Here is an 18,986-nt window from a genome sequence, read left to right as displayed (position 1 = left end):
GCAGTGATACAAGTTCCGGGTGGTGTTACATGTTAAAACGTCCGACATTGTCCTGCTTAGCGCACCGACGTGGGCTTGTGATGAAGTGGGGTCAAAGAAAGGCTTTTTCATTCATGGATTCATTCTGTAACGTACTTGAGTTTGTTGAGGTAGGATGTCCAGGACACGGTGCGTAACGTTAGTTTTAATAAAACACTTCAAACTTTGTATTTCACGGTATTCGTTGTCTCGTAATGTTACAGGTTAGTAAACCAGTGTAAAAGCGCCAAAAAGCGCTGCGCTTTGACTGAAGCAAAATAGTCAGTCGGAACAGCTGTTCCCCACATATGCGAGCCAAATTGATTAGAACAATTATCGCACCTTGTGAGAGAACTACTGAGAGCTGCATATTTAGACAGCACATAACGTTATATTTTGGAAAGGACGCAGGGCACAGCACCTCTCTGAAGCCATTTTACCAACATGCCGCCGTCTCTCTCCCCCCCCACCCTACCCGAACATAAGGTCCTCGCCCACCCTGCCCCTCAAAATGGCGAATGCCGGTGATGCCTCGTCCGTCTCCCTCAGGAACCATTTAGGAACCTGAAACGGTCTGTTTTAGATCAATAAAACAGGAAATTATAGTGCAGAAAAAAAAGATTCGATGTCAAGTTAAATTAGAATTTACAGCATAGCAATATAACTAAATGAATAATTAAAAAGTTGGGTTTAAACAATTTTTAGACCATCGTGAAAAACATTAATGAACGCAAGTGAATGAAAAGCTGAGATTTATGGTATGTTTGAACCTTGAGACAATACATCAGCCATTACTTTGTTCTCTCTCCCTGCTGAAAAAATAACGATAGTGTTTTCACATTACAAAATTAGTAATGGTTTTGCTGGTTATAGTAGGACTTATAAGTTTTAATGGAAACTCTAATGGACCCTATGGGTTTCTACTGGTAATTGGTCGCCTTCTATTGGTGGCTTGTGAAATCCACTAAATCCTAATGGAATATGTTCCAAAACACACTACAGAATACAATTTTATAATGGTTTCAGTGGTTAAAAGTTGATGGTTTGTAATAGTATTTACAAACCATTTGAATTTCTGTGATGGTTTCTTTTTGTTTATTTTTTGCAGCAGAGTTTTTTTTATTGTTAACATAAACCATCTACAAATTCTAATACATTCTAATTGGTTCTTTGAAGTATTTAGCTGATAAAAGTAGCTAACTGAGTTCTGTTTAATGGACCAATGGCTGTTTTACCCAGTGTAAACAAACTATTAATCTAATACAATATCAAAATACTCAGCACATAATATATTAGGATGTAAACATCCCTAAAACACGTAAAACCAACCAACATATGCTACCAGTCATATGTTTAAAAAAAAATTTCAAAGAAGTCTCTTTGGCTCACCAAGCCTGTATTTTATTTGATCCAAAGTACAGTAAAAACTGTAAAATTATTAAATATTTTTACTATCTAAATTAACTGTTTTCTATTTGAATATATTTTAAAATTTAATTTATTCCTTAGATTACAAAGATGACTTTTTAGCATCATTAATCCAGTCACAAGATCATTCAGAAATCATTCTAATATTCTGATTTGCTGCTCAAAAAACATTTATCATTATTAATATTATTATGTTGAAAACAGCTGAGTAGAATTTTTGTCAGGTTTCTTTGATGGATTGAAAGTTCAGAAGAACAGCATTTATCTGAAATAGAAATCTTTTGTAACATTATAAATGTCTTTGTCACTTTTATTTAGCAAGGATGCTTTAAATTAATCAAAAGTATTAATTTCTATAATTTCTTTCCCCAAAAATATATATAAAAAAAAATGTACTGACTCCAAGCTTTTGGATGGTGTAGTGTATGATGTTACAAAGCTTTTTATTTCAGATAAATGCTGATCTTTGGATCTTTCTATTCATCCTGAAACGAATGTACTGAACTGTTTTAAATATTGATTATAATAATATAATTTGTTTTACTTTAACAGGAAATCAGCATATTGGAATGATTTCTGAAGGACAATGTGACACTGAAGCTTTGATCACGAAATAAATTACTTTTTATGTTGTATTCAAATAGAAAGCAATTATTCTAAATAGTAAAAGTAACAATATTACTGCCTTTGTTGTATTTTGGATCAAATAAATGCAGGCTGAAATAAATGGTGAGCAGAAGAGAATTATTTAAAAAACATTAAAAATCTTTTAACTAATAGTGTATTTAATAATTGAGAAGAAAAAGGTACACATCAATCTCCAGGAAACATCTTTCATAATGGTGAGGATTTTATTTAAAAATAATAATAATTAAAGTTTTTGCTGTAAATATTTTATGCATGGCATTTTGGCATTTTCCCCCAGAAAATTTACAACAAGGTTTATGTATCTCATGGCAAAAAAAAAACATATTTATATCTTTAAAAAAGAAAAGAAAACAACAACAAAAAAAAGACATTAAATACTCTTGTGGTTATTTTGTTTTCCATAACTTTGGTGAATGCAGCAATGGAAAATGTTTTTTTTTTTTTTTTTTTACATTTAAGTATTTTTTAACATTTTGCATTCAAAGAGACACTCACTTAAAAAATAAAATTATATTTTGGGTTTTCTGAAATGCACATTCTATGACTTCACGTGAAGCGAAAGTCAGATAAAATGCGAGATAAAGCATTCCAAAAGAGACACTGAAATACGCACAAGCACACAAATACAGACACACAAACTGGACACACACACCTTGACATCAGAAGTCAGCAATATGACATCATCAACACTGGCTTTGACATCTTCATGCGTTTTGTCTTTTCACTATGATTGCATCTGCTTTTTTGTCGAGTTACAAAGGTTAGTATCCACTAGAAACTCAAATATAAACAGAAAACAGGAATAAAAACAATTTCTAAAACCACAGAGAAAAAAAATAATGTTTATAATCAAGAATATGAATAATATTGATGACTATATATTTATATATATATATATATATATATGCACATAAATTGGCATGTGTACATATTTGAACATTCGGGATTTAATTCAATTTTTTTTTTTTTTTTTACCTTTTTTAAGTTCAGTTAAAGTTAATAAAAGCTTAAACATTGCAGAGTGATCTAAAATACTATATTATGGCCCGATAATCTTGCTCAGCCAGGTCGTTCTCAGACATTCCACCACAACAGTGTCCATTTGATGTGGAGACAGCTGAAAAACACAGAAGTTGCTAACAAAAAAAGACATTTTTTTTTCTTGAATATAATATAGATAAACAAGATACCTTTTAATCCTAAATCCTAACTCGTCGGTTAGATAATAATGCATCCTAGTGTGACACAGAAGTAGCTTTGCAGATTTTGTTCGGATTTTCTGTTTTGTACACTCATTGGCACGTAGCCGCTATGTTCCGCACAGCCGTGTCACGGGAAAAGATAAAAAGTCGCCAGAACACGGAAGCACAGACACACATGAAGAAGTTTCAGAATAGCCCTTGGATTAAATTGTCCATTGTATAACCAAACCCTTTCCCCTTCCCCCTCAATACAACAGCTTGAGTTGCAAATTAAATGTGAAGAGTATGCCGTCTTATTTGGCGTTACCGCATGCCCATGATTAAATCGCAGCTCTTAACTTTTATAAATAACAGAACAGCCGTGACGAATCAAGGACGTCATACGAAGCTGTTCTCTGATTGGTCAAACATGCAATAAAGAGGCATGACTTCTATCAGATCTCAATGGCTGAATTCAGTTTCCAAATGTCGGTCTGCTCAAGCATTTTTACCCATCAGTCTGACAGCGTATTATAAAACAGCCAAAATGTTATCCACAATGCAAAAAAAAAAAAAAGAAATCAAACCGACACTCATGTCAGCTTTGATTCACAGTCTCAGTATAAGAGGCTAAAAATCTCTGATCATCACTATAACACCCGTCTCCCAATGAAAATGTTTTCCTCCTTATGAATAAGCTCTAATATGGCTGATGGCATTTGGACTTATATTAACAGTGCAGACTAAAGAGTCAGGTCACAGAACGAGTGACATTTTTCAAGTCCTCAAGTTCTTCTCTCAGGATTTTCTTCACTCGTGCAAGTCATAATCCATTCCCAAGTCAAGTCAAATCATAGTTTCCGTGAGGTAATTCAGTGTACTATTGGACACTTGTCAGTTTCATCCGGTATATCACATTGTTCCCATTATTTTACTGATGAATCTTTGAGAATGACACTTTGCGTTGAATGAAACCAAAAATTTGGAGGCAAGGTCAACTGCATCATTAGATTCAGCAAAAAACTAATTAACCCCAAAACCAATTGGCTGGAATGTACTAGCTAGAGAAAACTTGGCCTATTCTAATAATGAACCTTTTCCTTTTTGTATCTCTAAATAGTGCGATCGAAACACTATATGCTACCCACAGGTCAGAGGAGGCCTTTACGTTTCTATTTATGGAGAATTTGGCAATGTAGGGATCTACAGAATCACTTATGCTATAGTTTTTACATCCCTCTTTCTCTCACTTGCGACACACTGTGTATTCCCTTCACATGGGCCTAATTTCTGACCCCTTCCTCCTTTCTGTTCTTCAGCCTTTATTACACTCCACCGCCTTCCCTCCCTTCGGCTTGCGCGATCACACCTCATCTATCCATCATCTCCTTACCATCCTTTTTTTGCGCTCACACGGTTACTTCGTTCTTGCTCCCCGTCCTCAGCGCCTGACCTCCACCCCCTCCCCCACCTCCTCCGGGAAGGAAATGCAGCTGTTCGATGGTGTTCTGCCTTTTCGTGGCGAAGGCCATCCGGCGAGCGCTGTGCGCCATCGCTCCAGGACCTCCTCCGGAGCCGTGGACCTCCCCCCATCCCAAAGTCCCGGGCCCGTGGCCGGAGGACATGGTGGGGACCGAGTGGTCTTGCTCGCGGCCGGAGGTAGGGTGCGAATTCATTTTGATCATGTGATGGCGGTCGAGCGAGGGCGTCACGCACACGTTCTGCTGAGATTGCGCTTTCTGGTGGTGGGAGAGACGGGACATGGTGGGAACCATCCCGCCGTAGTCACCCATCATTCGCTCATCCAGGCGGTCTGGAGACACTAGGAGGCGTTCGTGAGATTTGCGCAAAGTCTGGGTGTTGGAGCTCTTGCTGGTGGTCATGGGTTTGTAGTACTGATGCTGCTGGTTCTTGGAGAGGCGTGAGAGAGTGTTCCCCTCCCCCAGCGCCAGAAGCTGGTCTTGGGACATCACCCGGCGAGGCGGTCTGCTCATCGTGTCGAATGTAGGGTTGTACTGCGTCTGGGGTAAAGGGTAGGGGTTAGGGGTGGAAGTGGGCACGTGGATGCGTGAGCGGGATGTGTTTAGCGGGAGGGTACCCCGGGCACCCAGTGTGAAGTCACCACCCCAGGGCAGGTGGTGCTGGGAGGAGTGGAAGCTGGGAGGAGCATTGTCTGGCCTGCGCTTGGAGGTGTAATATCCGGAATATTCATCCAGGTTTTTCTCTGTGGTAAGGAAATATGAGAATTAGTATCTTTTATTAATTTAAAGAAGTAGTTCACTTTCAGAACAAAAATGTACAGATAATGTACTCACCCCCTTGTCATCCAAAATGTTTTTTCTTCAGTCATAAAGAAATTATGTTTTTTGAGGAAAACATTTGAGGATTTCTCTCCATATAATGGACTTCTATGGTGCCCCCGAGTTTGAACTTCCAAAATGTAGTTTAAATGCAGCTTAAAAGGGATCTAAACGATCCCAGACGAGGAAAAAGGGTCTTATTTAGCGAAACAATCGGTTATTTTCTTAAAACATTTACAATTTACATACTTTTTAATCTCTACACCAGAGGTTTTCAACTCTGGCCCTCAAGATCCACTTTCCTGCAGAGTTTAGCTCCAACCTTGATCAAACTCACCTGCCTGTGATGTTCTAGCAATCCTGAAGGCTTTAATTAGTTTGTTCAGGTGTGTTAATTTGGGTTGGAGAGAAACTCTGCAGGAAAGTGGATCTCAAGGGCCAGAGCTGAGAACCCCTGCTCTACACAGAGTACACACAGAGCTAGACAAGACGAGCATGTAAGGTTAAAAAGTATATAAATTGTATTTTTTTTTTTAAATAACCGATCGTTTTGCTAGATAAGACACATCTTTCCTCGGCTGTCATCGATTAGAGACATTTGAAGCTGCATTTTAAAAGTTCAAACTCGGGGGCACCATAGAAGTCCATTATATGGAGAGAAATCCTGAAATGTTTTCCTCCAAAAATATAATTTCCTTACGGCTGAAGAAAGAAAGACATGAACATCATGGATGACAAATGGGGTGAGTACATTATCTGTAAATTTTTGTTCTGAAAGTGAACTACTCCTTTAACACATTATGGGTCAGCATTAGAGCGCACTTCCATAAAATCACTGATCGGAGGGTAAAATTCTGTGTGTGATTTACTAATAATGTGCACATTACAGAACACAAGATTAACCTACAAATGCATATTCAAAAGGTCAGGCGCAAAAATAACTGTCCTTATATAACGCCTTTTCAGCACTAATTCTTGACTGTGCGTTTTTAGTAAATTGCACTTGATCGCATTTAAATGATGCAGTGTGATTGAATCTCTGGTCTGGGACGGATGTTAACCACATCTGATGAAGGTGTAACATGCAAATGTGTTTGCTAGTAATATGCAATGCTAAAAATAATCACTAAAAATGCTGTGTTGCAGTTTTTTGGTAACACCTCACAATTAGGCTAAGTTCGCTAACAGATAATACATTAGGCTTTGAACTAACAATGAACACTTTCACAGCATTTATTCATGGTGGTTAATGTTCATTTCTACATTCTTTTTTTTTATATTTTAATACTTAATAATAAAGCATATATTTGACCCTGGAACACAAAACCAGTCATAAATCGTACAGGTATATTTGTAGCAATAGCCAAGAATACACTGTATGGGTCAAACATTTTTATTTTATGCCAAAATCATTAGGATATTAGTTAAAGATGATGTTCCATGATGATATTTAGTAAATTTCCTACTGTAAATATATCAAAACTTAATTTTTGATTAGTAATATACCTTGGTAAAAACTTCATTTAAAGGCAATTTTCTCAGTATTTAGATTTCTTTGCACCCTCAGATTCCAGATGATCAAATAGTTGTTTCTCAGCCAAATATTATCTAAATTAAAATTATTTATTCAGCTTTAGCTTTCAGATGATGTATAAATCTCAATTTAAAAAAAAAAAAGACCTTTATGACTGGTTTTGTCGTCCAGGGTCACATATTTTAATATTAAAGTATGTTAACATTAATAATATTTTGATTTCAAGGGGTTCATCTTTTTTTTAAATTAAATATAAATGTATGTCCCAGTCACATTTTCTTGGTTAAATAAACTACTTGCAGTATCAGTGTAAGTCTAAAAATCTGTATTGTATTGTATTTTTACATTAACAATGTAATTAATAGGCTATTCTATTTATTAAAACCAAGTATAAATCTAATTAGTTTAGTGTTTTTAAGCATTTTAAATTTATTTAAAAATGATAACTCAAAGCAGTAACAATTTAAACAATATATTTTATTTGTGAACTTATGTTCAGCTTCTAACTGCTTTTTTTATTTTTCAGATCATCAGTCATCAAAGCTCAGTAAATATTGGTCACAGACACAGATTTACTTCATATTTTACCAACCTGATTACTCACTAAAAACTCTAGTGCTGTGCAATGATTAATCATGATTAATCGCATCCAAAATTTAAAAGTTTTTTTATTTACATAATGTGTGTGTACTGTGTATATTTATTACGTATATATAAACACACACACACACACACACACACACACAGTATATATTTTAAAAATATTTAATATTTAAATGTATTTACATGTATATATTTTTATTGATATATTTAATATATAAACAACACCTTTTTCTTAAAAATATCAATGCATGTGTGTCTATTTATATATACATAATAAATATACACAGCACACATACATATATTATGTAAACAAAAACTTATTTTGGATGCCATTAATCACGATTAATTTTTGCACAGCACTAAAAACTCCCACAGATCATGTTTTCAGTAGTTATATCTATGAATGTGAGTTGTTTGCTTACTTTTTAAAATTAGTCTTCCCATTAACACAATTATATTGTTTATTCAGAGTACTAGGCGGGATTTCTCGTATGAACCAATCACAGCCAATCATAACCAGTCATATCCAATCATATCGCAAAAGAGGCATTGCCTCTTCTTACATGACTTTTCCCTAATCATTCTCAATTACCCCCACCAAAACCACCACACATTTTATGGCATCTGTTAAAACTAAATAGGCTCAGGGGTGGTGAGAGAGACCCACGCTGTAACTTTACCTGCTGGTGTCGCTGTTAAGAAAGTTTCACTTAAAAAAATTGAAACATTTGCCTTTTTTTATTTTTGTACTATGATTTTTTTTTCTCATCCAATTTGTTGAGGAGACACTGCCTCCTTTGCCTCAGAGGAAACACCCCTGATGTATGTGGAAATTTGCATTTTGTGCAGTAAAGTGAGATCACACCATCCAGTCACACTGGAGTTGAAGGTGTAAAATGTAATCTGGCTAAAATATACAGAGAGTATCTAGATATGAAATGTATGGCAGTGCTAGGTATAATAGAGGTTAATCTCAACCATTTTTATTTCCTTATATGTGATACTGGACCACAAAACCAGTCATAGGGGTATTTTTTTCAATTGAGATGTATATATATATATAAATAAGGTAAATAAATAAGCTTTCAATTGAAATATGGTTTGTTAGGATAGGACAATATTTAGTCGAGATACAGCTATTTAAAAAAACTAGAATCTTATGGTCCAAAAAAATCTAAATATTGAGAAAACCGCATTTAAAATTGTCCAAATGAAGTTCTTAGCGAAGCATTTTACTCATCAAAAATTTAAAATGTACAAAATTTCTTCATGGAACATGATCTTTACGTAATATCCTAATGATTTTTGGCATAAAAGAAAAATCTATAATTTTGACCTATACAATGTATTGTTGGTTATTGCTACAATTATACCCGTGCTTCTTGTGAATGGTTTTGTGTTCAAGGGTCACATATAAGTAAATTCTTTCATTTACAGTTTTTAAGCATTGACTGAATTGAAATATGTGTTCTCCAATCATGTTGATGCAATTATAAATCTCCAATGCCACAGGACACCCTTTCTAAAACAGTAGCAGTTGACCCCATGCTACACTCCCTCACAGAGACCCTCTGAGTAGTAGCAGTTCTGAAATGACACACTCTCTTTTTCAGACACACACTCACCTAGTCTCTTGAGGGAGCTGTAGCGGTTAAGCTCTGGTTTCATGACGGTCTCGTATGATGGAGGTAGCTGGGCAAGGTTGTGGAAGGAGTGAGAGAAGGAGGAGGGGTGAAAACCCGAATTATTGTGCTTGCTGGACAGCAGTGTTCCTGTGGAGGCCAGCTGGGTGTTGTTCATGCGTGGAACTCGCTCTAAGAGAGGAGAACAAAAGACAATAAGAAAAACAACTCGTGTTCACAGCATATCTATCTAGGTCGATTGTAGAATATGGGTCTGATTAAATGTGGGTGAGTGGAACACTGAAGCTGCATCATGAGTCTCTAAATGACAACAGCAGATGTCTAGGAATTACCTACAATGGAACTGGAGTATTTGTGTGGAGATATGTGACTAAAATATAGTTTTATATTCTCATTCCATTAAATTTAATATATCCTTATGTAATGATAATATTCTTATTCATGTAGTAATTTGTACTGCACATACTACAGGGAGAGTCCCCCCGGAGCAACCTTGGGTTAAGCACCGCAGATTAAATGTAGTCAAGGGCACAGTGGTCACAGGGGAACTCAGCAACTCTCCAGTTCATAGATCATCCTTGCTGAAATCTGAATTTAAGTACCTTGGAGTTAGCAGTCCAGTTCAGTCCACCAGTTCCAACTCACCATGGCATTCAATATGTGTTATTTTGACTCATGAAATATTACTTCAGAATAAAACTGTTTTGATTCAGACATATGTGGTACAAAATATAGTATATAAATATCATGTATAATCAAAGACTATAGAATACCCAATACATGTCACTCGTATAGTTATGAATGTGGAAAAATGCAAGTTCATTATGGCCACGAAGCCCCGCCTTCTTAGCGAAAGAGCCAATCGTTGGTTAGTAAAGTCAGCGCGCCACTGCAGCTGCCGTTAGAAGTCCCGGTTGCTATAGAAACAATCGGCGCTCTAGCACTGGCTCATTTAGCCGGAAAAATAAGCGGTTTTTTTAACGCTATTGGAGCACAAGTAACCATATTTATGAGGCAGTTCTTGTTGGATTTCTTTGGAGATTTAAAATATGAAATTTAATCGTAGGCTTGGTGAACAGTTTTGGACAATTTGATGTTTCCCCATTCAAAGAGATAGGAGCTGCACTTGCCTGCCCGAGTAGCGTTTCAAAGATGGCCGCCGAGTGACATGACTTGCCTTAAAGGGACTTTGGTATAATATAGTCAGTGTTAGGGAGGTCACTTTGGAAATTTAACAGGTTACAGATTACAAGTTGCCCCATTTAAAATGCAGTATGTAATGTAACTAAGTAATGTAATTGATTACATTTGATTACTTTTCTAAATTTAAATTTCGAAACTTTTCTCATTTAAAAAATTTTGAAGCAGGCAGGGTTAACCTTACAGTAGTACTCAACACTGATTACTGTTAGACGTTCAAAATCCTTCATCACTTGAATTAAGATTATAATTATTTAATTTTAAAGCACAGCCACCACAAAAATCACACTTTAGCACTATTACTTTGAGATTGTTCTGAGGTTAAATACTGATTTAAAATCATAACAAGATACAGTTTAGTAGCTACGATACTGTTTTTGAAATCAAATCTTTGCATAGCTATGACAAGAAAACATGGGCATCTAATAATGCCTTGGAAAAACAGTTACAAAATACAGCATATACATAAAATCAAATTGAAAATAAATCAAATAAACATGTTTCCTATTAAGTCTCCCAAACTCCTGAAACATTGGTGTTTCATATTTTAGAGCAGTCAATGGAATTTTGAAAAGAAATCAATCGTTAATATTTCATAAGTAACTGTAGTTTAATTACACATTTTTTCCATGTAGCGCTAACATTGCATTTTGTAATTATGTAACTCTGTACTCTGTATGTAACCAGTTACTCCCCAACAATGAATATACAGTTCAAGTCAAAAGTTTACATACACCTTGCAGAATCTCCAAAATGTTAATTATTTTACCAAAATAAGAGGGATCATACAAAATGCATGTTATTTTTTATTTAGTACTGACCTTGAAATATGTTTACATATAGTTCACAGTATTAAATGTATTAACTAAATAAGAATATGATATTTAGGCAAAATAAGAAAAATGTACACATTTTCATTCTGTTCAAAAGTTTTCACCCCTATTAATGCATTGTGTTTCCATCTGAAGCATCAGTGAGCATTTGAACCTTCTGTAATAGTTGTATATGAGTCCCTCAGTTGTCCTCAGTGTGAAAAGATAGATCTCAAAATCATACATTACAGTCATTGTTGGAAAGGGTCCAAATACACAAAAATGCTGAAAAACCAAAGAATTTGTGGGACCTGAAGGACTTTTCTAAAGAACAGCGGGCAATTTAACTGTTCAGGACTAACAAGGGACTCATAAACAATTACCACTAAAAAAAAAGAAAAACACAGCTGTGGATCATTCAGGTAACAACACTGTATTAAGAATCAAGTGTATGTAAACTTTTGAACAGGGTCATTTTTATAACTTCAACTATTATTTTCTCTTGTGGACTATATGTAAACGTCTTTTATGTGAAATTATCTTATCCAGGTCGGTACAAAATAAAAAAATAACCTCCCAGAAACAAATTATTACAATAAAATAAAATAAATAACAGATGTAGTATTTAAAGAAAAAATTAAACATTTCAACTTGAAAAAACAGTAAAGGGCCTTGAAGATTGACAGATCACAGATCAATATATAGAATGTTAGAACTAGAGATAGAACGATAGACAGAACGATAGAACGATCGATAAATAGAACGATAGAATGATAGATAGAACGATAGGACAGATAGATAGACAGATAGATAGATAGATAGATAGATAGATAGATAGATAGAACGATAGATAGATAGACAGAACGATAGAACGATCGATAAATAGAACGATAGATAGAATTATAGATAGAACGATAGATAGAACGATAGATAGAACGATAGATAGAACGATAGATCGATAGAACGATAGAACGATAGAACGATAGATAGAACGATAGAACGATAGATAGAACGATAGATAGAACGATAGATAGATAGATAGAACGATAGATAGATAGATAGAACAATAGATAGATAGACAGAACGATAGATAGAACGATAGATAGAACGATAGATAGAACGATAGATAGATAGATAGATAGAACGATAGATAGATAGATAGAACGATAGATAGATAGATAGATAGAACGATAGATAGATAGACAGAACGATAGAACGATAGATAGAACGATAGATAGAACGATAGAACGATAGATAGAACGATAGATAGAACGATAGATAGAACGATAGAACGATAGAACGATAGATAGATAGATAGATAGATAGATAGATAGATAGATAGATAGATAGATAGATAGATAGATAGATAGATAGATAAATACAGATCTGGCCATTAAAAATGCGTCTATTTTCACGCGGCAGCCTGCAATTCGGCACGCGAGGCCACGCGTCATGCCGCAGCGGCTTTTTTAGATTTTTTTACAACGTGGTTGCACTTCATACAATATCCACCAGGTGGCGCAAGGAACAACATTCTGTAGCCAAACCCTGCACAAAGAGGGATATTTGGACAGTATTTACGTCTGTATTTCATTCTGTATGTAACGGCAAAGTATTTATAATTTCGTTTCTTTTTTATTAAGGTAATTTAGAAAAAAAAAGTTTGGAGCATTTTTGTTCGTTAAACGTAAGCTTTTTGTTTCTTAAAGACCAAGCGGCAGACAGTGAGTTTACCTACTCTGTTTTTCAATTTGCCTTCTCAAATCACGAATTGGCTAAAATAAAATCCATAGATGTAAAACAAAAGATTTAAATACTAAGAGATATAAATGTGTGCTATTAGGTGCCAATCGTTTGTGCGGAGAGTGCAAAACACATTTTTAGGACATGAAGGATCAAGCTCGATCAGTTACATTTTTTTCAGTGGAAAATATGTAACCACTATTTTTTGTCAGACATGATAAATAAATATGTAGAAAGACTTAAATTACTACTTAACGAAAAAAAACGAGGATTTGAGGAGGACTGTTAACTGCATCATCACTGACTCAGAAAACAGTAGTTTCTAAATAAATAATTAAAATATCTCCTTACTGTTTGACAGTCAAGGTATTTACTTGTTCCAGTGTTTTGTGGCAAGCTTTAAACAAGGAACCCTTCCAAGCTGTGCTGAACGTGCGCTCAATGCTGCTGACAGGACCGTGTTTCCACCAGCGCTGCAAGTTTTTTTTTAATCACCACTGAATGTTAAAACATAATTTTAGCCCGCATTTGATCTTTGACGGATTAAAATGCAGGGCTATACGTCTTAAAAGTGTAACATGGAAATATAATGGATGTACTGCGAAAAAAGTTTTATACTCGACAGTAAGTACGTTTACATGGACAACAATATTCCGATTTTAACGCGATTAAATACTCTGATTAAGAAGTAACCATGTAAAATGATATATTTTAATTAATTTAATCCGACTAAAGTCATATTTTGAGTAAACACAAATCGAATTAAGACAGGTGGAGTATTCCTATTTTAGTCGCATTATGGAAGACATGTACACACCTTAATCACACTATTCCCCTTGTGTAGGATTTTTCGCCATATTTTGTGACAGGATACACAAATGCTGCGCTCCAGGCAGGTTTTTGAGCTCGTAAATCACGTCTTCAAAGAACTTTGTAGCGTTCCAAGCAAGTCACGCCAAGAATTTATTATTTTTATAGTATTAATAATTTGATTGCAACGTTAAATTGTCCTAAATATTACTCTATTTTTCCACCGTGTGCCACTTGCATAAACACCGCACCCCTTTATTGTTGTTTCTTGGGCTAAGTCATGTCAGAACTGGGAACTGGGAGTGCGTCGATCTAGTACGAGTTCACGGGTGGGAATTCACGGTTTTAACTGCCGTTCCAGTGCACTTTCACTGGTAGAAGTTTGGAAAAACACGGGTAACGGGTTGCCTGGAACGCGGCATAACGCTCTCAGTTGGTCGCGCTTTAGTTTCATTTTTATTTATTTATTTGTTTCTTCAACATGGGCTTAATCAAAGCTCATTGTTGATAAATAGTTTGTCTGTTATCATAATGTATTGTTTTATGGAAACGTATTTAACATTCAACCCCCTTTTGTGCATATTTGTTAGTAGGCCTAGTTATTTTAATTTTGTGAACGGGATTTCCGCTATTGTAATGTCTAGGATGCTTTTCACTTTTACTTTTGAATTCATGATCTTGGTTTTGCTTACATATTGGCTACACCTATCAATTTTAAGATTAAAACAAATTCTTAAAAGATGGATTTGTTATTTTTAATTAAACAGCATAACAAAAATAAAATAAAACTAACTTATATAGCATTTATTAACAAAAACTAATAAGACGAGGCACTCCATCACATGCTGTGTTATACGCCGACTAAACAATTTATTACAGGGCGCGCAAACACTGAGCAATCAAAATAATTAATTTAAAAATAACAATAAATAGCAAGTACAAAATTACAAAATACATTATAAAATTCAATATTTTAAAGCCACAGCAAATGAAGATTTACATGTTTGAGAGGTAGCTCGTCTTTTTCATACCATTTATACAATTTTAGATACACTTGATTTTATTGATTTGTGCAAGAGGAGAAATATAAACTATAGTTTAGAGTGTAAAAAAATTATTTGATGTATTATTGTGAGTAGTAGTAGTATTTCCTTTTATTTCATTTTGTGCTGTACATTATGATGTCGCGCTGCCCAATGAAGTTTTTTTTTTTTTTTAATACATAAAAGGAAAGGGAACCATTTAGATTTGGCCTAATGTCAATGTAAGTACTATACCCTAGTATTATAATCCTAATATTAAAAATAAAAAAATGCTACTACAAGTGGGAGCGCTCCTTTTTGAATAAAATGCTGTGGCCTCCATTTCTTTCTCGCACAGTTAATACAAATGCACACAGTGACAATTTGTTAATAGGTCTATTTTATCAGTTGCTCACTTGCAGCCGATTTAAAAGACCGTAAAACGGCATGGGCGGCATGAACGTGACGTGGTCGATTTGTCCAATCACGGACGAGTTCATGAACGTGACGTCGACGATTTGTCCAATCACAGACTAGGTCCTGAATCAAAGCGCGGAATCCAAAACATATAGATGAAGACGTTCTGCTTTCTTGTAATTTGCTTGCTGCTTTCATTTTTACGTCACTGTTTAGATTTTATTCGCTGCTTGCAATGGCGATAACAATACAGTGCATCATTTCTCCCTGTTGAGCGCATTGCTGGACGATGTGTGTCAAATACATCCACGGTGCAATTAAGTACAACAACAGAAAAAGTGACTATAGTCATGCCACTATGTACAGTGGTTGAGGTCTAAAATGTTCTAATATTTGTTAAGTGATCATTTGCTTTACTATTTGTAAATTGTATACAATAAAAATATATTTTGTTCTGTAATTTGCTTGGCCTGACTTGGCTTTCATTAATGAAAAGAAAATGTAGTTGTTGTTATATTTGTCTTGAAAATATCGATATACCAACAACTATATTTTCTATATATTTTCATCTGTGTGCGTGCGTGCGCGTATATAGATAGATAGATAGATAGATAGATAGATAGATAGATAGATAGATAGATAGATAGATAGATAGATGAAAATAGAGAAAATATAGTTCAAGAACAAAATATAGAACAAAATGTGTACACACAAATGTTAATATACACTTTAAAAATATTAAATGATATCTGTTTAAAAAACTGTTTCACATGAAAAATATAATTTTATTGCATGTCGCGGTGTTATGTGTAGTTGAGTCAAAGAAGGCTACAGTTAGCCAGCTCTAGATCAGTGAGTCTCAAGCCACCCCCCTTCCCCTGGTTTGCATTTGTATAGCTCCAGTAATCATTTACATATAAAAGCTACACCGAGGCCAAGGTGACATGAATCATGGGGGGTGTCAGGTGCTAAGCCTTCCACATCAATTTTTGGCAGTTCCCTACAATTATCTGTGCTAACTGCGCATTCCTGTGAACAGCCATTAACCTGAAACTTCTGCGACAATTCACAGTGTCGTTAAATGACGAAAACCACTTTTTTCATGCAGTGTACATCGCAAAACCTCTAGTGTCTTCATGTACTGTATATTGAAGTTTAGACAGTTTGCAAGAATATTTAGTATCACTGGTGTGAAAATGCTGTTAGATGGCGGTGGAGTAAACGGGAGTTGAGACTGGCAGATCCAGCTATTTTAGGCTACTTTGAATTTAAAGTTCAGGTTGCATTGTCCGATAAAAAAAAAATAAAAATGATCAGAACTATCAGCACAGTATATAACACTAATCTGGTTGCACAATAGAAAGAAATATGCAAACACTAGCCATGAGCCGTGTCAATTTCGACACAAAGGGAAGTGGGAACTATTTGTTTTTTTCAGTTATTTTAAAAGTAGCAGTTAATGAGGCGATCAGCGGCAGTATAAAGAGCGAAATGTTTATGAATAGCCGAATGGGGATGGGGGGTGAATGCTGCCTGTTTTGCCTTGTAATCAACATTTTATTGAGACTGTTTTTGGGGGGGTCCAACTGTGTAGCATTCGGTTTAATTGCGGATTCAGCATTCAAATGCATGCCAGGGAAAAGGGGAAAGCTTTCCTCACACGCTCCACCTATGATACACCCTCTTATCACAAAACATTAGTGTCCACACCCCTGACACACTGTACGAATATATACAGTCCATCCATCTGTAAAGTCATCTCAAAATGACCAAAATCAGCAAGCTGCATTCCCAAGACATCAGGGTGATGAGGTCTGCTGGAAGTTCTACTCAAGAAATATCCCGACATCTGAAATCCATTGGTGTACACGCTACATTGAGCACTATCCGGAGACACTACAAAGAAAGATCATCACACAAACGTAATCCTCGCAAAATAACGGAGTAAGTTACCCACTGCATGACGCGAACACAAACACTGGCCTAAATACCGGTTAATGCTAAGTGGTGGTTATGCATAAACTGTCAAATGTTTAACTATTTTCTGTTTTGCCCTTGATTTTAGAGACATTGTCCTATCCATAGAGAATATCACTCATCAGAATGATGAACTGGTGTCATGTTCCGTGAAAAAACAGCTATGGCGTGACAGCGGAGTGGAAATAAGCGAGCGATCCATTCGGAGGATAAGGCAAAAGCTTGGGTGGAAGTATGGGAAAACTCAACATTGTCCCATGATCAGAGACAAAAATAAAGAGTTACGTCTCCAACAAGCCCAAAAATGGATTGCTGAGAAGGAGTCATTTCACGATGTAATTTTCACTGATGAAACAACAGTGGCTTTGGACCGCTTTGCCACCATGTCATTTCGTAGAAGTGGGAGACACGTGTCTAAACCAAAGCCAAAGCACCCGCTAAAAGTTCATGTTTGGGGAGCAATATCCAGACTGGGTCCGGGACCGATTGCAATCTTCGAAGGCATAATGGACCGGTCTTTCTTTGAAAATGCTATTGTAACAGAAACTGCTGCCCCATACATTAGGGAAAACTTCGGAGCACATCACCGTTTTTTCCAGGACAATGACCCGAAGCACACTGCTGCAGGCAGACTCATTGCTGAACAGGGTGTAAACTGGGTGAAGACTCCCGCCGAATCCCCCGACATGAATCCCATTGAAATGGTGTGGCATGCTCTGAAAGATTATATTCGAAAAGTAGCAAAACCAACTACAAAGTCTGACTTAATTGATGCCATAAATAAATTCTGGTTTGAGGAACTTACAGCAGTGGCATGCAACAAGTACATAAACAGACTGTTTAAAGTTCTTCCGGCTGTGGTGAAACATCAGGGTGGACATACTGGAATGTAACGATGTATAAAGTTGTTTAAAAATGTCTAAGCATTGGCAAAACTGTAAAATGAAAATAAAATGTACATTAATGATCACTTGAATAAATAAGCTTTTTTAACGTTGTTGTTCAGAATCTGCTGTTATCAAAAACATAAAATAATACTGATAATACTGATAAAAATGCATAAACACGAGTTTAATGCATAAATAAACCTGAGTGAGCATAGTAGCCCGGGATTATCAGAGATAGGTTTATTAATATTTCATTTTGAGTTAAGAAATTATTATATTAATTGTTATAGAAATTAATACAATATTACATAATTATATAGGCGTTGCTGTATATGCCAATGCTGTCTGTGCGCGATTTAGACAGCATTCACAAGTGTATCATGAATAAATATTACATGTATTTCCAATTAAAAAGCCCTACAAGAAACATTTCATGCATCACACACAGTCTTGTCCATTAACTGATCCTCTTTTTTTCCGTATTATTCGTTTATATCCATTATTTTCAACTTCATTTTGATCTCTTTACATAACATTCTGGGCTGCGTTTCGATTAATTTTAGTGCTTAAAAGCGTTTTCATTTTGTGAGCGTTCGTTATTGTTTCACGTGCCTTTCCCAAAAGTGCACTTAACACAATTGCAAATTGCAATTAATATACAAATCATTGAAGAGTGAATTATTCACGTAGTTTCATTTGGAAATAATTTATTGTCACACAGTGAAATAGGCCTACATTCCTTATATTAACTGATAGTATTTTT

General features: G+C 35.5%; 1 protein-coding gene across 2 annotated transcripts in view; it reads right to left on the bottom strand.

Annotated features, from left to right (window-relative positions):
• Positions 1–2,300: 2,300 nt before the first annotated feature.
• The window catches only part of shisa7b (shisa family member 7), a 28,526-nt gene continuing 11,840 nt past the window's right edge, over positions 2,301–18,986 (bottom strand). For both annotated transcript variants that reach the window (XM_073822317.1, XM_073822318.1), the window contains 2 exons: positions 9,338–9,526; positions 2,301–5,499 (listed from right to left, as the gene is read on the bottom strand). In XM_073822317.1, coding sequence (XP_073678418.1) covers positions 4,685–5,499; positions 9,338–9,526 — 1,004 coding nt within the window. In that variant the 3' untranslated portion in view covers positions 2,301–4,684. The remainder of the gene's footprint in view (positions 5,500–9,337; positions 9,527–18,986) is intronic.

This window comes from Garra rufa, chromosome 17 (genome assembly GCF_049309525.1).
Source record: "Garra rufa chromosome 17, GarRuf1.0, whole genome shotgun sequence".
Classification (NCBI taxonomy): Eukaryota; Metazoa; Chordata; class Actinopteri; order Cypriniformes; family Cyprinidae; genus Garra; species Garra rufa.
This window is presented reverse-complemented; position numbering and strand designations above follow the sequence as displayed.